The sequence below is a fragment of the Neoarius graeffei genome, chromosome 4 (assembly GCF_027579695.1).
Source record: "Neoarius graeffei isolate fNeoGra1 chromosome 4, fNeoGra1.pri, whole genome shotgun sequence".
NCBI classification, from domain to species: Eukaryota; Metazoa; Chordata; class Actinopteri; order Siluriformes; family Ariidae; genus Neoarius; species Neoarius graeffei.
In genome coordinates, this window is record NC_083572.1 from 106336172 (window position 1) to 106360158 (window position 23987).

General features: G+C 42.6%; 1 protein-coding gene across 2 annotated transcripts; it reads left to right on the top strand.

The window, feature by feature from the left end:
* The first annotated feature begins 323 nt into the window (after window positions 1-323).
* On the top strand, window positions 324-22233 carry lrrc15 (leucine rich repeat containing 15). 2 transcript variants are annotated; one of them, XM_060918401.1, is made up of 2 exons: window positions 324-448; window positions 19444-22233. In XM_060918401.1, the coding sequence occupies exon 2, from the start codon at window positions 19450-19452 to the stop codon at window positions 21127-21129; it is 1680 nt and encodes a 559-aa protein (XP_060774384.1). In that variant the 5' UTR covers window positions 324-448; window positions 19444-19449; the 3' UTR covers window positions 21130-22233. The 2 variants fall into 2 exon arrangements, with proteins under 2 accessions (XP_060774384.1, XP_060774385.1); XM_060918402.1 differs by lacking the exon at window positions 324-448 and adding an exon at window positions 11619-11731.
* Window positions 22234-23987: the final 1754 nt, after the last annotated feature.

The following is a 23987-nucleotide window of genomic DNA, read 5'->3' on the forward strand; positions in this document are numbered from 1 at the left end:
GTGATAAGAAGATAACGAATGGCACGTCTCCCGATTCACTCAGCCTTTCCCCTGATGTTTATTTTCAAAAGCAACATTGAGAGGAAACTGGAACCCAACTTTAAGTGCTGACATACCATATTTGCCACATCTGCATAGACAAAAGTCTTATTTACAGCCTGCATAATATTCAAAGCCATCACCATCCAGCGTCTTCAAAGCCCTGTAAGAGGGAGGGACTCAAACCAGAATACTGCCCCTGAGTAAGTTCCAAATAATGTGGGTGGGTCTGGGAGAAGTTTTTAAAGAGCCTTGCGCTGATGATATACAGATATAGGAATGACCAAGGGCATGTGTGGATGCTAGCCGGAATCTTGACTGTTTCAGGAAAAGATAATCAAGCAGCTCTTTTTAACAGAGAACAGAAGAAAAGAAGACTACTGATATTTCTGAACAGTGCTCTGCCAAGGTAAGGTTCTGTCCAGGGTAAATGAAGAAAAATTAGAAGAGTTATCTTACGTTTAACCAAACGAAATTCGAATGTGATTTAAAATATAAAATAAGCTGAATATGTCACTGTTTTTGCAAAAATGTTTGATATTCATGGGAAACAAACAAAGGCTGTACCATAATGCACTAGGTCTTAATAAAAAGACAGCTTTCACGTTGTTTGAAATGTAATAAAATGTTAACGTTGATGTAAGAAAAAGGGAAAAAAATCCAGGTCTGTTGTATTTGATTATACAGTAGTTGCAGTGCATTCCATTCCATTCATGGCATTTAGCAGATGATCTTATCCAGAGCAACGTACATAATAATAATAATAATAATAATAATAATAATATATCTGTGACGGCGGCACGGTGGTGTAGTGGTTAGCGCTGTCGCCTCACAGCAAGAAGGTCCGGGTTCGAGCCCCGGGGCCGGCGAGGGCCTTTCTGTGTGGAGTTTGCATGTTCTCCCCGTGTCCGCGTGGGTTTCCTCCGGGTACTCCGGTTTCCCCCACAGTCCAAAGACATGCAGGTTAGGTTAACTGGTGACTCTAAATTGAGCGTAGGTGTGAATGTGAGTGTGAATGGTTGTCTGTGTCTATGTGTCAGCCCTGTGATGACCTGGCGACTTGTCCAGGGTGTACCCCGCCTTTCGCCCGTAGTCAGCTGGGATAGGCTCCAGCTTGCCTGCGACCCTGTAGAAGGATAAAGCGGCTAGAGATAATGAGATGTGATGTGTGATATCTGTGACGAATCTCAGTCATCCAGGTACATAGTAATCTGTGGTTGGTTGAAGAGAGCAACTGGACTTGCTTGAAGATTCTTGAAAACGTTTCGCCTCTCATCCTAAAGGCTTCCTCAGTTCTGTCTGACTAATAGGGAGTATCCAGTATTTATCCTCTCATGGATCATCATAGAATCCGAATCAGAATGCTGATGGCTGCATTGTAGGTGGCTGATAAAAGATGTCTTAGACACCCACCTCTATTCAATGATGGTCGTTCCAGGTTGACAAAAAAAATGAACGATCCTCTCTGGCTAAGATGTCTGCCAGTTTTCTGGACCAACCACAGATTACTACAGTATGTACCTGGATGACTGAGATTCGTCATAGATATGTTTCTACGCACTTTGGGATGAAATCCCTATGAGAGGACTTCCAGAAAACTGGCAGACATCTTAGCCAGAGAGGATCGTTCATTTTTGTCAACCTGGAACGACCATCATTGAACAGAGGTGGGTGTCTATGACATCTTTTATCAGCCACCTACAATGCAGCCATCAGCATTCTGATTCGGATTCTATGATGATCCATGAGAGGATAAATACTGGATACTCCCTTTAGTCAGACAGAACTGAGGATGCCTTTAGGATGAGAGGCGAAACGTTTTCAAGAATCTTCAAGCAAGTCCAGTTGCTCTCTTCAACCAACCACAGAATAATAATAATAATAAATTTGGGTGACACGGTGGTGTAGTGGTTAGCGCTGTCGCCTCATAGCAAGAAGGTCCGGGTTCGAGCCCCGTGGCCAGCGAGGGCCTTTCTGTGTGGAGTTTGCATGGTGTCCGCATGGGTTTCCTCCGGGTGCTCCGGTTTTCCCCACAGTCCAAAGACATGCAGGTTAGGTTAACTGGTGACTCTAAATTGACCGTAGGTGTGAATGTGAGTGTGAATGGTTGTCTGTGTCTATTGGCCCTTTTCCACTACCCTTTTTCAGCTCACTTCAGCCCGACACGGCTCGCGTTTCGACTACCTCAGGACAGCACGACTCAGCTCGCTTCAGCCCTACTTAGCACCCAAAACTCGCACGGTTTTGGAGTGGGGCTGAAGCGAGCCAAACCAAGCCGAGTGGGGCTAGGGGCGTGAGGAGACACTCCCCTGTGCACTGATTGGTGAGGAGGAGTGTCCTCACATGCCCACACACGCCCCGCGAGCACGCTGGGATCTGTAAACACCGTAAACCTGGAAGAAGAAGAATTACGAATTACGAGAATTTCTGAAGCCTTATGCGCCTCGCCTCATCTATACGCTCTTGCCAGTATCTGTTGGCGTTGTCAGTGACAACAAGCCACAGCACCAAGACCAGCAACACTAACGACTCCATGTCCTCCATGTTTATTGTTTACTATCCGGGTCGTGAGACTACCGCTTAAAAGGTCACTGATGTCACTGTTTGCGCCGCCTAACGACATCACGTGACGTCCACCCACTTTCGCTAACTCCACCCAATGTGTCCACCCACTTCCAGCCAGCATGGTTCAGCGCGGTTGTAGTCGAAATGCAACCCCAACAGCCCCACTCAGCTCGACTCAGCCCAACTCAGCACGGCACGGCTCAGCCCGACTCAGCCGTGCTGGTAGTGGAAAAGCGGCATATGTGTCAGCCCTGTGATGACCTGGCGACTTGTCCAGGGTGTACCCCGCCTTTCGCCCGTAGTCAGCTGGGATAGGCTCCAGCTTGCCTGCGACCCTGTAGAACAGGATAAAGCGGCTAGAGATAATGAGATGAGAATAATAAATTCAATTTATATAGTGCCTTTCTCAAATCCAAGGTCACTTCACAATTACACACACAAAAAAAAAAATCCACCAAAACATACCACAGGGGCTTAAGTGCCATGCTCAAGGGCACTTCGACCATTCCTGCTGCATTAGGTCATGACTTCCCCCAGTTATTATAATGAGCATTCTTCATCATTGATTCAAAAATCAACTGACAAGTACGAATTTTAAATCCTTTCCAAAAGGTTAAACCTGAAGCCAGAATACAGATGTGTGATACGAACACAGCTGTTACAACAAGGGAGCAATAATCTAGTTTCCTGTCTATGCTCTTGGCTGCATGCAAGATGTCTAGGTCAGTTTCCTGCTTGCTTTACATAACATGGCAGGTGATCAAACCTCTAATAATGACAGCAAACATTTACTGTTGCTAGTTCATTAGCAGTTTAGCTGAAGAAAGCAGTTATCTTTACAATGGACTAAAAAATAAAACTGATTTTTTTTCCAGATTCACACTGTTACTGCAGATTTGTCATTCATAAACTTAGATATTATCAAATAGTATTATCCAATCTTGGACAATGGATCACATCCCCTCCATGACCTACTGGTCAAACAGCAGAGCACCTTCACTAACAGAATGATTCAGTAACAACGAACAGAACAGGAGGACATTACTGTGCATTAGATCCTAGAGACTAATCTCACTGGACAGCTGTTGCAGTTATGCAGTTGGCTGGTTTCTACTTTTACTGCACTGATGCTACTCGTCATATTATTATCCATACGGGATACTTTTTCGATGGAATAAAAACGTGTTCTATTCCCTTCTAGTGGGTTTCATTCATTTGGACAGATAACATGCAATATTGTTAGCATATCACTTATCTGACATGCATTACGTCACTCTACCCAACTGAGAATAAGCGCTGAATATAGTTTATGATACTGCATGGTTCTCAAGAAAACATGACATCACATGTCGGATATCCAATTTTTGCTGTGCATGTTAATTATTGAAATTAAGTGATCAATCTCGTTAAATCAGTCTCATTAAATTTTGAAGGTCAATAATTAAAATGAATCAATCCCATTGAAACGTTTACTTTGACTCGTTTGAATTGAATCATACCATAGAATCAGTCTCATTCAGTGAATCGTTCAATGAATCGTTTAGTGAATCATTTTGTGAATCGTTCAATGAATCATTTAGTGAATCATACCATTAATCCTGGTGCTTAATAATAAATTACCAAACAGCTAAATTATGGTACATTTCCAAATTATTAAGATCACTTACCATATTATATAACATTTGCACCCTTTTTGAATTCTTTGAGAAGATTGGGGACTTCAGATATTGTTGTTCACAAATAAACACAGTTTGTTTAATAAATGACTTTATTATACAAAGATAAAAAGAAAAATAATAAGTCAATATATACAAGCAGTGAGTGTGTGTGTGTGTGTGTGTGTGTGTGTGTGAAGGACTTGACCATGTGTTTAGCCTCGTGTAGCTAACTACACGTGGTGGAGGCCTAGCTAGTTGGTAGCTAAACAAAAGAATGTTATCTAAACAGAACAAAGGATTAGCTCTGTGTTTAGCCTTGTGTTGCTAGTGTGAGTTTGCTAAAGGCCCTATGGCCTAGCTAAAGTGTGTTTGTTAGGCCTTATGAGGCCTACTGAGCACGTGTTGCTAAAGACAAGGGTATTAGCCGTAGCTAACTAAAAGCTAGCTTGTGGATTTCTAGCTGAGGTGTGGTTTATCAGGCCTGATGGCCTGCTGAGCACATGGTAGGCCTTGATTAGCTTTGTGTTGCTAAGCAGACAAAAGGGAAGCTGTAGCTAACCCACTAGCTCATAACCATACTGAATCCACTGAAATCTTGAGATCAAGATGTATAATAAGAGAACTATATGTTAGTAGTAAAGAATAAAAGAGAGAAGCATGCGCAGCCTATTAAACAATTGAGAGAACATAGAACCAAAATAAATCAACACGCTGCGTGTCTAACAGTGTAACAGATAAACCTGGGTTTAAATTCACACTATTTCAAATAAAAGCAAATTCCTAAGACTATCCTAATTATGCCCAAATGCCAAAATCTTACTTAATCCTGCCTTTAGCAAGATATGAAGAACTATTCGCCGGTGTAGTCTCGGGCCTCGCCGTGGGAGCACATGAGCCGCTCGTGATGGAGGCGGAGAAAACTTTCGGGTCCAGCGGAGCACTTGGGTGGTTCCCGTGGAAAGCAGAGGATTCTTGGTCCGAACCTCAGCGTTCGTGAGGAAAAGTCTCTGATCAGAATAAGATGCACAGCGCTTTTGAGTTAAAAAGGATTCAATCGCTTCTTAACTTTTAACTGCCTGGGCTGCAGTCGTGACGTCACTTCTAATGCAAGTAAACCGGTTGTAACTCAGGTTGAGTTTAAAGATCGCGCGACTCTAGAGTTTACCTTTGCCAAGGGTAAGTAAGAAAATCGCGCTGAGTGATGGATCTTGCAAGAAAGAAGACGTCTTTCTGGGTGGAGAGCGCGCCTCTTTATACATCCAGATTCATCGGAAGCCAGACGTGAGAGACAAAGATGGAAGCGTTGTCCCATTGTTTTATGTTTCCTTGTATGATGACGTAGATGATCCCGCCCACGCGTGACGTAGGTCACACGGAAGTGGACTGGGAATTGTAGTTCTGACACAAGATGGCGGCATGATACCTACAGTTAGCATATCACTTATCTGACATGCATTACGTCACTCTACCCAACTGAGAATAAGCGCTGAATATAGTTTATGATACTGCATGGTTCTCAAGAAAACATGACATCACATGTCGGATATCCAATTTTTGCTGTGCATGTGCACAACCATTTCTTTGCTTGCTGGGAAAGAGAAAGACTAGGCTAATCCAGTGCTATAATTAAGCACTAAATAAATAAATTGAAAACTGAAACTAAAGATGCATTAAACACCCAAAAGATGGCCAAAATTTAATTAGATATTCTTCACGCATATTTACAAGCAGTGGTGAACCGTTACTATTAGAGCTGGGACTTGAGCTCAGCCAAAACTTAGTCAGACACATGAAAAAAGCAATAGGGTAAGGCTGCTGGGCCATAGAAGGTTCACGCTGCATGCTGCACGCTACACGCTACACGCGTGTAAAGAAAAGTGGACAAACGTAGCATGACTTGCTCTGGGCCATAGAACGGCGTTCACGCTGCACGCTGCACACTTCACGCGTGAAGCGAGAAATGAACATGCACACTTTTTTCTAGGCGTGAAGATGGAAATTCCAGTCAATGCATGCGGTCACCGCCGCGCCAGCCAATCAGAACGGGTCTAGGAAGATAACTCTATGCTTTCAGGGGAAAACTTCAGAAAAAATATAATTGAATGGTATAATTGAAAAATAGTTCTTCATCGGGATTGTCAAGCAGATTATAGAATGTTCGGTGAAATTCACCACGGGTTTCTCTCAGAAGGAAGTGTTCTCGGCTCCAAATTCTGTTCCTTTTTCTCTTCCTCTGTCTCAGTAAAAGCAGAATGAGGCAATCGTCGTCATCCGAAGAGTCCGTATTGTTGGTTACTCGGTCAAAGTAGAACAGACGCAACACGTGAACATCCAAGCATGAAGTTTAATGGCCCAGGGTCCGGTTCTTCACGTGAACGTGTAGCGTGTAGCGTGCAGCATGCAGCGTGCAGCGTGAACCTTCTATGGCCCAGCAGCCTAAAGGATTTTGCAAGGGATTAGCGGCAGGCTGCCAGGCCGCTCCGTTGTGTGTAGTTGTCGATGTTGATTTTAAAAGTAACTGAGTAAATTACACAGGGAAATGAATACTTAAGTCTGAGTGAAAAATACTGTAGCAAGCGTGCAGCGTGGAAGAAGAGTCTGGAGACAGAAATCTTAGGCCAAGTTTACATTAGACTGTATCTGTCTCGTTTTCTTCGCGGATGCACTGTCCGTTTACATTAAAACGCCTGGAAACGCCGGGAAACGGGAATCCGCCAGGGTCCACGTATTCAATCCAGATCGTGTCTGGTCCGGTGCTGTGTAAACATTGAGAATACGTGGATACGCGGATACGCTGTGCTGAGCGTCGTCATTGGACAACGTCACTGTGACATCCACCTTCCTGATTCGCTGGCGTTGGTCATGTGACGCGACTGCTGAAAAACGGCGCGGACTTCCGCCTTGTATCACCTTTCATTAAAGAGTATAAAAGTATGAAAATACTGCAAATACTGATGCAAATACTGCCCATTGTGTAGTTATGATTGTCTTTAGGCTTGCCATCCTTCCACTTGCAAGTGGTAAGTGATGCGCATGCCCGATATGCACTGAGAGCACACACACAGCGGCTCAGTCCCGAATTACTGCTCGTGCACTTCACTCGCGCGCTCTGTGAGCTGCGCAGGGCCGGAGTGCGCACCCTCCAGAGGGCACTCGCTGTTCAGGGCGGAGTGATTTGGAGCGCAGGATGCCTGCGGAGCCGAGCGTATCCGTGTATTGGCGTTGCTGTGTGCACGCGAATCGTGTATTGGCATTGCTGTGTGCACACTAATCGTTTTAAAAACGTTAATCTGATGATCCGCTGATACAGTTTAATGTAAACCCCACCTTAGTTTCTCAGTCGTTAGCCTGTGCTACTTGCTCTCAATAGCACTGGCTTGACCACTTTATTAGCATTCGCTAACACTACTGATGAATGCTACACCAGCTGGAAGGTGACTTCACTGCTACTCTGACAGCGCTGACTCACGGTTAAGCTCACATTGGCCTTCGAGAAGCCAAGGGAGATAAAATTTGGTCCCTCCCACTATAATTCAAAATCTGATTGGTTAATTCATCTGTCACTTCATACATAAACATACACTGCCATGGCCTTCTGTCCTGGCAATGAAGTCCTAACCAATGAGTGAGCAGCTCTAAACTCTTCTCAGCCTAGAGACAACAAACACCACAATCTCATTGGATAACTCGATTTTAATGTTTTCAGGACAGTATTTTTTTTTTCATTTCTGAAGCAAATTTGATAGAAAATGAGGCCAAATTAGAATTAGAAGAGAATAATTATAATGAAATTATGAAAGAATGAAAGAAATTAAATATAACATTTGAAATGCTGATATGTTTGGGCTTCTCTGAAGACCCTCTGGATGTAAAGAAAATGTATCTGCTGCAATTATAACTCACTTAGCCATAAAATAAAGGGGTCTTTAAGAGAAGGACTAGTTCTGATTATGATGCTGTCTGTCAGTATATTTCAGTTCAAGTCAATTCAATTCAACTTTATTTGTATAATGCTTTTTACAAGGGACATTGTCACAAAGCAGCTTTACAGAAATTCGGATATAAACATTAAATTAAAATTTTAAGTTTATCCCTAATAAGCAAGCCAGAGGTGATGGTAGCAGGAAAAAAAAACTCCTTGAGATGACAAGATGAAGAAACCAATAAGGGAACCAATAATGCAGCCTGCCACTCCACCATCAACAAACCTGAGTGAACATATAAGGGTGGGAGGAGGGGACAATAGCATCCCTCTCAGTGAGTGCGTTTACATGCACATAGAGAAAATCAAATTTCTGCCGTTGCTCGACTGAAATCGAAGTTCTAAATGCCATGGATACACCTTAGCTAGGCTGAAATTGAACCGAACTTGATTTCTCGTAATCGAGCTACACGACCTAGATTATGCGATTTTTGCCGAGCTACTTAGTGCATGTATACCCTATCGAGCTATGTAGTCGAGCTACTTACTTCAGCACTGCCCCTTCTGGAAGTGACGAGTGACGAGACCACAATCGGGAAACACGACAGCCTCGGTCGGCATGACAACAGTAGTAATGAGCAGCAGAAGAGGTCAGGAGGAACAAACGAAGAAGAGAAAATGGCGAGCAGAAACGTGCACTTCTGGAGCAATGAGGAGACAGAGTTCATGCTCATTCAGCTTAAGGAGTTGAATATATTAAAATTCATGGACGGGAGAAAAACGCGCAATAGAGAACACGGAACCGATAACTTTGTTTACACTCTTGAATAGCTCTTCTTCATGACGACAACCGGAAGTGTACCAACACAATGGGGTGTGTAGCGCCACCTGTGGCTCGGGTGCACAATGTACCTCACACAATAGTTCGATTTCCTTGTGTGCATGTAGGATTGGATTTCTCTGGCACCCCTGCTGGGACCCTTAGCTCAATTACCGACAGCAGCTCAATTTGGATGTGCATGTAAACGCACTGAGTGTTGAAGACTAGGCTGAAAACATATTTGTTTAGTTAAGCCTTTAATTAATAAGCTTTTCTCTTAGGTAAAGGTGCAGATGTGGAGGGCTTATGATCATCGTGTAATTTGGTAAACTGGGAGGTTGGGATGCTATTGTCCCCTCCTCCCACCCTTATATGTTCACTCAGGTTTGTTGATGGTGGAGTGGCAGGCTGCATTATTGGTTCCCTTATTGGTTTCTTCATCTTGTCATCTCAAGGAGTTTTTTTTTTTCTGCTACCATCACCCCTGGCTTGCTTATTAGGGATAAACTTAAAATTTTAATTAATCAACTCCTTAAGCTGAATGAGCATGAACTCTGTCTCCTCATTGCTCCAGAAGTGCACGTTTCTGCTCGCCATTTTCTCTTCTTCATTTGTTCCTCCTGACCTCTTCTGCTGCTCGCTACTACTGTTGTCATGCCGACCGAGGCTGTCGTGTTTCCTGCTTGTGGTCTCGTCACTCGTCACTTCCGGAAGGGGCAGTGCTGAAGTAAGTAGCTCGACTACGTAGCTCGATAGGGTATACATGCACTAAGTAGCTCGGCAAAAATCGCATAATCTAGGTCGTGTAGCTCGATTACGAGAAATCAAGTTCGGTTCAATTTCAGCCTAGCTAAGGTGTATCCATGGCATTTAGAACTTCGATTTCAGTCGAGCAACGGCAGAAATTCGATTTCCTCTATGTGCATGTAAACGCACTCACTGAGAGTGTGTCTGAGTCCCGAACACGGAAGACTGTTCCATAACTGTGTAGCTATGTAAGAGAAAGTTCTGCCCCCTGCTGTAGCCTTCATTGTTCAAGGTACCAACAAATAGCCTGTACCTTTTGATCAAAGAAGGTGTAGTGGATCATAAAAGATGACCAAATTTTGCTCAGTTACTACATCATGAGACCATGCTTTATAGGTCAATGGTATTTTATAACCAATGCAAAATTTTACTGTGAGCCAATGCTGTGTGAATAAGATAAGGCTGATCAGATACGTCTGGTTCACTATGCTAGAAACACCTCATGGATGCACTGGGACGCATCCTCAGTGATGTATCCTGGGGTCCTCAGGTGTTTCGGGTCTCGCAACATCATACGCCCTCACCCAGGCGACCCAGCCGGGGTTGATCAAGCCCCAACTTGCGTCCCAGTAGCAGTCCACGGATCACCCCTTTTAATCCAAAGCCACCGTGTGGCTTTCTCTGCGGCTTCGCTTGTGGATGCACTGGCCCTCTTCTTAGCTGCTCCTACTATGCCCAAGCAGCTCAGGACTTTGCAGAGGGAGCGCCCTGCAAAACCCCTACAGCCGACTTCTATGGGCTCGTAGAAGGTTCTCCAACCTCTCTCCCTGCACTCCTCCACCAGCTCCTGGTACTTGGCTCTTTTCCTCTCATTGGCCTCCTCAAGACGCTCTTCCCAGGGAACTGTTAGTTCCAGAATGATGAGGTGTTTTGAAGCCTCAGATGTTATCACCACGTCTGGACAGAGAGTTGTTGCTGACACATGCTGGAGAAACCTCAGCTGCTTTCCCAGGTCGGCCTGCAGCTGCCAGTCAAGTGCCTAGTAAGGACTGCTATAGTCTGGACTAACTGAAGCTTGTTTATGCACCTACTGGAATATCCAGACAGTAAGGCATTACAATAATCCAACCTAGAGGTAACAAAAGCATATAATAGTTTTTCTGTTTGATGTAGTGACATCTCATCTCATTATCTCTAGCCGCTTTATCCTTCTACAGGGTCGCAGGCAAGCTGGAGCCTATCCCAGCTGACTATGGGCGAAAGGCGGGGCACACCCTGGACAAGTCGCCAGGTCATCACAGGGCTGACATATAGACACAGACAACCATTCACACTCACATTCACACCTACGGTCAATTTAGAGTCACCAGTTAACCTAACCTGCATGTCTTTGGACTGTGGGGGAAACCGGAGCACCCGGAGGAAACCCACGCAGACACGGGGAGAACATGCAAACTCCGCACAGAAAGGCCCTCGCCGGCCCCGGGGCTCGAACCCAGGACCTTCTTGCTGTGAGGCGACAGCGCTAACCACTACACCACCATGCCGCCATGTAGTGACATTATTTTTCTTATTTTATCAATATTTTTGAGATGAAAGAAGGCTATCCTGGTAATATTACCTACATAAGCTTCAAATGAGAAACTAGAGTCAACAGTCATACCACGGTCTTTTACTGCTGCACATGATGCAGAAAGACCATCCAGAGTTACTATGTAATCAGAAAGCTGACATCCAGCTGCATGTGGTCCAAGCAGAAGTACTTCTATCTTGTCAGAATTAAGTTGGAGGAAGTTACTCAACATCCAGTGTGTCATGTCCTTTACACATTCTGTAACTTTATTAAGTTGGTGTCTGACATCTGGCTTTACTGAAACATATAATGTGTGTCATCAGTATAACATTGGAAGCTAATCTTCTACTTATTCACCCATCCAGTGTGTTCTGGGTTGATGCCCTTTCCTAGGTTTTCTTGACTAAGTAAGTACAGCCAATGCAATTAGGATTTTATTTTAGACAAAGAAAGTGTTTTCCTTACAAAGCAAGAAAAAGGTTGGTAGAGAGTACTTTCTTATCCGTGTTAGATTATGGTGATATCATTTATATGCATTCCTCATTAGTACTGCTAAAAAAACTGGATGTTGTATATAATTCTGCCTTGCGTTTTATCACAGGGACTGGAAATAGAGTTCATCATTGCTTGTTGCATGAAATGGTACAATGGTCTTCTCTTTCTCTTAGAAGGAAATTTCACTTTCTTATTTTTATTTTAAAAGCGCTACTGGGTAACTTACCTCAATACATTTCGACTCTGCTTTCTTTTCACACAAGTGTATACAGTACAAGGTCAACAAATAAGTTACTATTGACTGTACCCTCAATAAGAACTGAACTTGGCAAGACATCATTTTCATACTATGCACCATATATGCGGAATGAACTACAGAGTACACTTCACCTAGAGACACTTCCCTCTGTCAGTGTTTTTAAAAATCTTTTACAATCAACTTTTATAGAGCACTGCCATTGCTTTTAAATAGGGTGCCCATGTTTTCACTTCTTATTTTATTGCTGTTCAGTTTTTGTTTTACCTTCTATGTGCGTTTTGTTTTCTCTTGTCTTTTGTTTTTAATTATTCCTGGCTGCATTGTCAGTTGTGTATTTGGTGTACATCCCATGGTTATTTTTTTATTTTTTATTTTTTTTTTAATTTTATTTTTTTTTTAATTTCTGTTTTTTTAGTTTTATTTAGTGTCTTGTTTTTGTCCTTGTCTTTGTATTAATATCTGCCTGCTTTCTTGGCCAGGTCTCCCTGGCAGAAGAGCCATTGTGGCTCAATGGGACCTTTCCTGGTTAAACAAGGGTTAAATAAAATAAAAATAAACAGCCGGCTAGCCACTCTTCTGCTGCACTGCTTTTGGTCACGGACAATTTAGAGTAGCCAATTCACCTAACTGCATGTCTTTAGACTGAAGCTAATACCATGTTTAAAAATAATATTATCCTGAGGTAGCGTATATAAAGAAAAAGAATCAGTGCACCTAAAACAGAACCCTTTGGATACCAAACTTGTATGCATAGAGAAGTTATGATTCGCATGTAGATTCATCTGTGTTGATAAATGACATTCTCATCTCATTATCTCTAGCTGCTTTATCCTGTTCTACAGGGTCGCAGGCAAGCTGGAGCCTATCCCAGCTGACTACGGGTGAAAGGCGGGGTACACCCTGGACAAGTCGCCAGGTCATCACAGGGCCGACACATAGACACAGACAACCATTCACACCTACGGTCAATTTAGAGTCACCAGTTAACCTAACCTGCATGTCTTTGGACTGTGGGGGAAACTGGAGCAAACCCATGCGGACATGGGGGGAACATGCAAACTCTGCACAGAAAGGCCCTCGCTGGCCATGGGGCTCGAACCCAGACCTTCTTGCTGTGAGGTGACAACACTAACCACTACACCACCGTGCCACCCCATACATGACATTATAGAGACTAAACTTTTGTTCCAACACATAAGAACTTGGACTTACCCGAATTTTCAGCTGGCTTACTCCAGTCCTTGTCAAGGAATGAACCTCTGTTTCCAGCCTGTGACTTTACATGATTGGAGCAGAGGGTCAAAGGTTGTCGATAACCAGAACCTCCCCCCTTCTTTGACCTTTGACCCTCTGCTCCAATCATGTAAAGTCATGGGCTGGAAGCAGAGGGTCATTCCTTGACAAGGACTGGAGTAAACCAGTTGAAAATTCAGGTAAGTCTGAGTCCTTATGTGTTGGAACAAAAGTTTAGTCTCTATAATAAAAGAGAAGTTACTATTTACCACTCTTTAACACACTCTTTAACACAGACCAAGTACATGAAAAGTCCGTATTATAGGTGGAGGTCAGTAATTCAAAGTACAGCTCTAACAGGGATGATTTGAAAACAGGGAGGCTATGGAATTTATCTGGGGAAAAATATTTACATACATAGTTCCATGGTTTAACAATCCTATTGAAGAATGAGGCCTGATGAGTTGAAGTTCTGCAGTGTGCAGGTTTTAAAATTTATTTTGGGTTTTGGGCCCTAGACCGGTCATGAGTTACAAAAGACACGTAGAGGTTTATGTTCAAATCTGTTTGGCCATTAATGCATTTATATACAAAGACTAAGTCTCTAATCTCCCTATCATAAGTCAGAGGAAGCAAGTGCAGGCTTCTGAGTCTGTCTCTGTAAGTAGCATCCCCAATACGCTGTTGTAGCATCCAGCACGTTGCACGTCGTTGGACTCTCTCTAACAGGCTTCTAAGGTTGACACTAGCAGGGGACCATACTTCAGATGTGTAACAGAGCTGTGACTTGACGAGCAACAAATATAAAGTCCTCCTCACTTGAATTTTCCGTCAGCAAGGGACAGGATCTTTTTAGAAAGCCAAGCATCCGGTTAGCCTTGTTGACTATTGAGCAGACGTGCGAATCCCATTTTAAATTACTTGAAATAACCACGCCCAGGTCTTTTTCTTCGTCGACTTGTTGAAGGCACGTGCTGCCCAGGTGGTAGTCGTGAATGATTGGAGTTTTTTTCTGCGTGATGGTCAATATTTTGCACTTGTTGGCATTATACTGCATGTTCGATTCACAACTCCACCCCTCGGCATTGGCTAGATCGCGCTGTAATTGCTCGCTTTCTTCAGATGTCAGGATAGTACGAAAAAGTTTTGTGTCGTCTGCATATAGAGCGACTCCAGTTTCTTTATCCACGACCTCGGGAAGATCGTTGATAAAAATAGTGAAAAGCACAGGACCGACCAGGCTGCCCTGAGGCACACTGGAGGTCACGGGCAGAGGCTTAGAGACCGCGCCGTCAATTACCACTCTTTGTGTTCTTCCCCCAAGATAATCTCGAAACCACTCTAGTAGACACCCATCGATACCGTACCAGTTCAGCTTTTCGACCAGGATAATATGGTCAACACAGTCAAAAGCTTTTGCGAAGTCCAGATATAAAATGTCCGATTGTTTGTTTTTGTCTAGAGCTTCACCGATTTTGTGAAGTATGGACAGAATTTGTGTGACACACGAGCGACTGCGCACAAAGCCACGCTGGAGTGATGTTATTAGTCGCAAGATGTGACCATAAAGTCTGTTGCAAACACAGCGCTCCAAAACTTTACTTACAACTGGAAGCAAAGAGATAGGTCTATAATTTGCAGCAGGCTCCTTTGAGTCCTTCTTGTGAACAGGAGTGACGTTGGCACATTTCCAGTTTGAAGGAAAGCGCCCAGTTTTTAAGGAGCGATTAAATAAATCACAAAGACTTGGAGCTATTTGTGAGCTACACTCCTTTAGAATATGAGCAGGAATTCCATCAGGACCGGTGGCTTTTGTTACATCTAGATTTGATAGACAGTCACGCACTTCGTCGACGGTTAGCGTTATTTCAGCTATTTCTTCATCTGATCTCAAGGGACATGAATAACCACAAAACACTTTGTCTGAGCCGGGAGAAGTGAAAACGGAACAGAAATAGTTGTTAAACATTTCCGCTTTATCTGCGGGCTTACTCGCGCTTTGACTGTTGTGAGTAATCACAGCGTCTATATTTGAGCGATGGTGCAGAATTGCTTTGTGATAGCTCCAAAACAGTTTTGGGTTGTCCCGAAAAGATCCTTCAATTCTAGCCAAATAGTCACGATGTTTACATTTAACTAGGGTCTTGAGATCATTGCTAATATTTTGAAGTTTTTGTTTACGTTCAGACATTTTGTTTTTCCTAAAGTTTCTTGATATTTCTTCTGCATAAGATACCTGACTTCACCGTCAATCCAAGGTGGAGTGTTTGTATCGCGTATGATTTTAACTGGCACACACTCTTCTACCACAGTTAGAAACAAATCTTTCTATTGAGTCCAGGAATTATCGACATCGTCCGATAGAGATAATTCAAGTGAGACCAGTTCCAGGCGTCTTCTGAGATCATCAAAATCGGCTTTACTGTAGTCGTACGTCTTACGGCGCACAGTTTTGGATCGTGTAAATTTTAGTCTTATGAAGAACTCTATCAGATAGTGATCCGAGGGAAATCCGCTTTCAGCTGGAGTGTATGTTGTTACATCTTCAATAACCTCCGGAAAGTTACACAGCAACAGATCTAATTTGTTTCCTGCTATGTGAGTTGGTCCCTGAATGAATTGACGAAAGAAATTATCCTCCATAAGAGTACGAAACGCCTCGTCGACTGAAGATACGCCTGTGTTTGCTGGGGTAGATTCGTCCGGAGACCAGATGACAAAACGAAGATTGAAGTCTCCGATGAGAATAAAACAAGCTGTCTCGGATGACTCTTGCAAAGAGAGGTTGAGCTCGTGTAGATCCTCAGGCCCCGGTTCAGGATGATAAAATGTATAAAGAATAACCGGTGAATTATTGTCCTTGCAGAGCTCGACGACTATGAGCTCAGCATTGTCTCTCTCTCTCTAGTTCTTGCCGGCGTCGAGTCTTGATTTCGGGCTTAACTGCAATAAGTATGCCCCCGCCAGTTTTGTTTACTCTATCCTTGTGAAAGATAGTGTATCCTGTAAAAATCTCCGAAGATAAGACTGACTCATCCAGCCATGTTTCACTAATGCAAACCACGTCGTACGAATTTCGGTAGACCAACTCTTGCAGAATGGCTAGTTTGCATATTTTACGTGAAGGGTTCTCTTCGAGTGGAATGAGAGCCTTGACACTTATAGCATTTAAATATAGCGTGTTTAAACCACACTCAGATGGAGCATTAGAAGGGCCAGGGTTGGGGCTCACGTCTCCTCCGAGCAAAAGCACGCCACTAGTGAATAACTTGAGAGCACGAGATCTTGAATTGAGTGACAGTGAATCCAAAATGGCCAATTGACGGTGGAGAGCCAAAGCGAAGTAGGCTTCTGATCCATATGGCAAATAAGCAGCATGTGACAGGCTGCCAAATAAAATAGGATGTAGATGGTGTCTTTGCAGAGGATTTCTACATCTGGCTAAAACTGTTAATGCACACAATGCAAGACAAAGCGGAGCTAGGAAACTGGTTTTCGGCATTTTTTTGTGTTCAGTGTAGAAACAGGAAGTTCTTCCCCTCTTCTTCTTGTACATTTTGTTGCGGTGCTTTTTACACATCCATGGTTTCCTCTGCTTGGCTCCCAGAGTGCTGATCTCGGAGCAGCCGTCATAAACACAGCGCTTCGGCGTGTTCTCGTGGCATGGCTCGGCTGGGCTCGGGGCGCTCTCCCTCGGCTCGGCTGTGTCCAGCGCGTCGCTCGTTACTCTCTTCTTATCTTTAGCTCTTAAACTCAGTTTACTCGACTTCATTTTGGATCCTACGTCTATCTTGCACTTATATCACTCGACTAAGACTTTTCACAAAGGCAAACGAACGGGTTTACATATATAAAATAAATATTTTACCGGAGCACGTGGGATCTGCGACTACTCACGTGTTCTAGGTTCGAGCCCAGTGGCTGATGAGAGCCTTTCTGTGTGGAATTTGCATGTTCTCCCCATGTCTGCATGGGTTTCCTCCGGGTGCTCCGGTTTTCCCCACAGCCCAATGACATGTAGGTTAGGCTAATTGGTGGCTCTAAATTGTTCATAGGTGTGAATGTGAGTGTGAATGGTTGGCTGTATGTGTTAGCCCTGCGATGACCTGGCAACTTGTCCAGGGTGTACCCCACCTCTCGCCCATAGTCAGCTGGGATAGGCTCCAGCTTGTCTGCGACCCTGTACAGGAGAAGCGGCTATGAGTAATGGATGGATCTTCTATTAGGGTGGAGTTGTACACTGATCTAGCAGTGTCAAGAGCTTTTCTGTAGCTAAGACTTCTGTGCTGTTTGGAATACAACCAATTTAGTTTGATGCCAATTGTTCCAGGCCAATTCTGATATGTGAAGAACATATCATACATCATATATCATAAGTTTTGCATACATAAGAAAGAGTTCACTTCAGTCTTCTATTGTTAGTTTTGATGCCATCTTGGATCTGAAATAAAGAGAACAATATTAAATTTCATATTCGGAAAAATGTCTGTGGATCCCAACTTTTGGGATACCCTGTATACAGTGGTGCTTGAAAATTTGTGAACCCTTTAGGATTTTCTATATTTCTGCATAAATATGACCTATAACATCATCAGATTTTCACACTAGTCCAAAAAGTAGATAAAGAGAACCCAGTTAAACAAATGAGACAAAAATATTATACTTGGTCGTTTATTTATTGAGGAAAATGATCCAATATTACATATCTGTGAGTGGCAAAAGTATGTGAACCTTTGCTTTCAGTATCTGGTGTGACCCCTTTGTGCAGCAATAACTGCAACTAAACGTTTCTGGTAACTGTTGATCAGTCCTGCACACCGGCTTGGAGGAATTTTAGCCCATTCCTCCATACAGAACAGCTTCAACTCTGGGATGTTGGTGGGTTTCCTCATATGAACTGCTCGCTTCAGGTCCTTCCACAACATTTCGATTGGATTAAGGTCAGGACTTTGACTTGGCCATTCCAAAACATTAACTTTACTCTTCTTTAACCATTCTTTGGTAGAACGACTTGTGTGCTTAGGGTCGTTGTCTTGCTGCATGACCCACCTTCTCTGGAGATTCAGTTCATGGACAGATGTCCTGACATTTCCTTTTAGAATTTGCTGTTCCATCAATGATGGCAAGCCGTCCTGGCCCAGATGCAACAAAACAGGCCCAAACCATGATACTACCACCACCATGTTTCACAAATGGCATAAGGTTCTTATGCTGGAATGCAGTGTTTTCCTTTCTCCAAACATAACGCTTCTCATTTAAACCAAAAAGTTGTATTTTGGTCTCATCTGTCCACAAAACATTTTTCCAATAGCCTTTTGGCTTGTCCACGTGATCTTTAGCAAACTGCAGATGACCACCAGTGTTCTTTTTGGAGAGCAGTGGCTTTCTCTTTGCAACCCTGCCATGCACACCATTATTGTTCAGTGTTCTCCTGATGGTGAACTCATTAGCCAATGTGAGAGAGGCCTTCAGTTGCTTAGAAGTTACCCTGGGGTCCTTTGTGACCTCGCCGACTATTACAGGCCTTGCTCTTGGAGTGACCTTTGTTGATCGACCACTCCTGGGGAGGGTAACAATGGTCTTGAATTTCCTCCATTTGTACACAATCTGTCTGACTGTGGATTGGTGGAGTCCAAACTCTTTAGAGATGGTTTTGTAACCTTTTTGCATCAACAATGCTTTTCCTGAGGTCCTCAAAAATTTCCTTTGTTCGTGCCATGATACACTTCCACAAACACGTGTTGTGAAGATCAGACTTTGATAGATCCCTGTTCTTTAAATAAAACAGGGTGCCCACTCACACCTGATTGTCATCCCACTGATTGAAAACACCTGACTCTCATTTCACCTTCAAATGAACTGCTAATCCTAGAGGTTCACATACTTTTGCCACTCACAGATATGTAATATTGGATCATTTTCCTCAATAAATAAATGACCAAGTATAATATTTTTGTCTCATTTGTTTAACTGTGTTCTCTTTATCTACTTTTAGGACTTGTGTGAAAATCTGATGATGTTTTAGGTCATATTTATGCAGAAATATAGAAAATTCTAAAGGGTTCAAAAACTTTCAAGCACCACTGTATATGGGAACAAGTCACTAAAAAACTGTTCTTTCTTCCTTTTCAGGACTCCATGGCTCTAAGACAGTATATAATCCTCTGCATTTGTGCTGTAAATGCAGTTGTCTGGGGATGTCCACAGCAATGCAAATGCCAAGCCAGCAAGCTTTCGTGCAGGGGAAATGGAATTAAAGAATTTCCTTCCCCCATTCCATTAAATACAACTGATTTATTAATTTTCCAAACTCAGATCATCTCACTGAAACCAGTTAATTTTGAAGCATTCTCTGAGACTCTTACAACATTTGCAGTGTTGGATACAAGGATAATTGAGGTGCAACCTCACACTTTTGACAAGACATACCGCCTAATCACCTTAATGCTTTCAGCAACTGAGCTATCTTCTCTGCCAGAGGGCCTTTTTCAGAAATTACAGTCACTTGAGACACTGATTTTGAGCAACAACAAACTAGCAACACTCCCTTCGGCCCTGCTTGCTCCTCTTCAAGCCCTGAAAAGTTTAGACCTGAGGAATAATATGCTGACATCTCTTCCAGATGAGGCATTTCAGGGTCTGACTAACCTGAAGGAGCTTGTGTTGCAGGAAAACAACATCAGGAAACTGCACAGTGGGACCTTCTATGGACTTCAAAAGCTCAATTTGTTGTCCCTTAAACAGAACAAGCTGGAGGTGATCCCAAGCAATGTCTTTGAGAACCTAGTGAACCTTGAGATTTTGCATCTGCAGGACAATGTAATCACACATTTACCTGCAGGACTTTTCACACATCAGCAAAAGCTGAAAAAGCTCTATCTCTCTAACAATTGGCTATCTGTCCTTCCTGAAGGTATCTGCTTGAACATGCCCAATCTACAACAGATATCACTTTATGAGAACAAGCTGCAGACACTGTCTTCCAACACTTTTGGCCCCATGCCCCTACTCAAGGAGCTGTGGCTATATGACAATAATTTAACTCGTCTTGATGAAAATGTATTCAGCAATTTAACTCATATAAAACGTCTAGTGATTAGCAGGAACCAGATCTCGTACATCTCACCTGATGCCTTCAATGGATTGAGTGAACTGAAAGAAATTTCTTTACAAACCAACCACCTGAGGAGCCTCGAGGAAGGAGTGTTCAGAGGTCTTCATAATTTGGTGAACATATCACTGAGAAACAACCAGATTCAGCACCTTCCTGTGAAGCTTTTTGATGGTCTCTCTTACATAGAGCAGCTGGAGCTTGAAAATAATTCTCTACTGTATTTACCAGAGGGGCTTTTAGACTCACTAACCAATGCTACCAATGTAGTTCTATCTGAAAATCCTTGGAAGTGCAACCATGATATTATACCTCTTCGAGATTGGCTTTTGAAGAACCAAGATAAAGTAAAAGATGCCCCATCCCTCAAGTGCTTTAGTCCCTCTTGGTTGATGAACATCAGTATTATAAACCTTGAAAATGGTCACTTTCAAATATCTACTGGATCAACTACTTCCAGTGCATCGGTTGCTTCCAACTCTTCTAAAATTCCTTCCACTCCTCTACCTACCAGTAGCACCACTGTATTTGCACCTAACACCACATTACCCTCAGACTACACCAGTGATCTCTCAGACTACACCCAATGGAACATATACATGTTCATTATTGCTGTGGTTTGCGCTGCAATTATTGTGATTCTCACCATCCTTTTTTTCTGTTGGCGGGGGAACAAACAACGGGGCAGTCAAAATATAAGCTCCTAACCTTCTGAAGGTCTAAACTTTAAATGGTGGAATTTCAGCAGTTGAACAATTTATGAAAACTTAATCAGCTTTACTGGTGTTTTGCTATTACTCTCTGATATTACTCACCTTTCCCCTCACCTCACATTATTAATCTTTATTCTTGTCTCAGTTTTCTGACCTGAAAGACGCAGCATCTTTGATTATTTGATTATTACCAAATGACTAAAAACATGGTTAAGCTTGCCATGGTAGAAACTGGAGCATATGGGCTGCATTGTGGTGCAGTGGTTAGCACTGTCACCTCACAGCAAGAAGGTTCTGGGTTTGAACCTTTCTGTGTGGAGCTTGCATGTTCTCCTTGTGCCTGTGTGGGTTTCCTCGGGGTGCTCTGGTTTCTTCCCTCAAGCCAATGACACGTGGATTGGGTCAACTGGCTACTCTAAACTGCCCATAGGTGTGAGTGTTGAATGGTTGTTTGTCTCTGTGTTACCCCTGTGATTGGCAACCTGCCCAGGTTGAACCCCACCTCTTGCCTGAAGTCAGCTGGGATTGGCTCCAGCTTCCTCTGTGACCCTGATGGATAAGTGTTGTAGATAATATGTGTGTGTGTGTGTGTTTTTATACACAGTGAGCAAAGCTCCATACTTAAGAGAATATGGTAATGCATTGACCTGACTTTTGCATCCATACATACGAACGATGTAAATACCTGTACCACCACAGGGTACCTGATCAGCAGTGCAAGGCAATGTACCTCAGAAATACTTGATCATCAGACAATGAAGTTTGTATCTTTATTTACAGAAGATAGATGGGTTTTTATCCAATTCCCAGCCACTGGGGTTGTACAAGCCAGTGCATACTTAGTGTTGGTCCCAAGCCTGGATAGATTGGGGAGGGTTGTGTCAGGAAAGGCATCCACTGTAAAAAAAAAAAAAAACCCAAACCGGTGGCACGGTGGTGTAGTGGTTAGCGCTGTTGCCTCACAGCAAGAAGGTCCAGGTTCAAGCCCCATGGCCGGCGAGGGCTTTTCTGTGCGGAGTTTGCATGTTCTCCCCGTGTCCGCGTGGGTTTCCTCCGGGTGCTCCGGTTTCCCCCACAGTCCAAAGACATGCAGGTTAGGTTAACTGGTGACTCTAAATTGACCGTAGGTGTGAATGTGAGTGTGAATGGTTGTCTGTGTCTATGTGTCAGCCCTGTGATGACCTGGTGACTTGTTCAGGGTGTACCCCGCCTTTCACCCGTAGTCAGCTTGGATAGGCTCCAGCTTGCCTGCAACCCTGTAGAACAGGATAAAGCGGTACAGATAATGAGATAAGATAACTATTTTAAATTTATTTGAAATTTCCAGCTTTATACTGTGTTGATTTCAATACTTTTTGCTTTTGCTAAAAAAAAAATAATAATAATAATAATAATAAAAGGTTGAATTAATTTACATAATTATCCAATCAAAGGCTGTGATATATTTGCTTATTTAAATCCAAATGTTCTTTTACAGGGTATGACCCTGGGCGACCAGCACATGTGGTGTTATTTTGTCATTTAACCACTTCCCTTACCGAGATTCAGTCATCGCCCTCCACCCACATTTCAACACTTCCCAGAAAATGTACACTGCCCTGCCCTCCCCCCAAAAAAACTCGCACACTCTAATAATATTTGGTTGCTCTGACTTTCACTTTGATTACAGCATGCATTCGCCGTGGCATTGTTTTGATAAACTTATTTATCACTGCAGTAATTTTTTCATATTTGCTTATTTAAATCCAAATGGTGACCTTTTTTTTTTGAGCCAGGCAGTGTACGTTCTGTCCTTCCAATAAACCCAACAATGTTTAAATACAAAAACCTTTCATTGAATTCAATGAAGTATCATTATAATATGACGTGATATGACTGTTTAGTCCATGTTTTATCATAATGATGATGATGATGTTTTACTTGTTTGCTTATATTTTTATTTTAAATGCTGTATCCTAAAAATGCTTGTTGAAAAAAAATTTTGTTTTTAAATTTATTTTAACATACTGCTTACATGCACTTTTTCAATAAAATATTAATTTTGTGAGGAATTATATTGTATTTTTACCAAATAAACATTTTAAAATTTCATCAGTAACACGCAATGTAGTCCTGACTATTGCAAGGTACAATTACAACCCCATCATGCTAAATAATCACAACATCAAGGGCGTAGTCGCTCATCCGGCCTGCAATCCAAACAACCATGAGTAGCAAAACATACAGTGGTGCTTGAAAGTTTGTGAACCCTTTAGAATTTTCTATATTTCTGCATAAATATGACCTAAAACATCAACAGATTTTCACACAAGTCCTAAAAGTAGATAAAGAGAACCCAGTTAAACAAATGAGACAAAAATATTATACTTGGCCACTTATTTATTGAGGAAAATGATCCAATATTACATATCTGTGAGTGGCAAAAGTATGTGAACCTCTAGGATTAGCAGTTAATTTGAAGGTGAAATTAGAGTCGGGTGTTTTCAATCAACGGGATGACAATCAGGTGTGAGTGGGCACCCTGTTTTATTTAAAGAACAGGGATCTATCAAAGTCTGATCTTTACGGTTATGGTGTTATTTTTGCCTCACTAATATTTGTAAATGCACAGAAAGTGATCTACAAATAGTCAGGGGTTTGTACATGTGTTTTGATATCCACAAATGTAAATTTAATATTTGTAACTTGTATTTTGGTCTTTGCAAATAAATGTGTACTTGTAAATATACTGTTTTTCATTTGCAAATCAAAAATACATTTGTAAAACTGACAATTCTGTTTGTGAAATGTGAGTCGCATTTGTGGATCAGCAATGACACGCATTCGCCGCTTTTCCTCTGTGGCGTATTTTT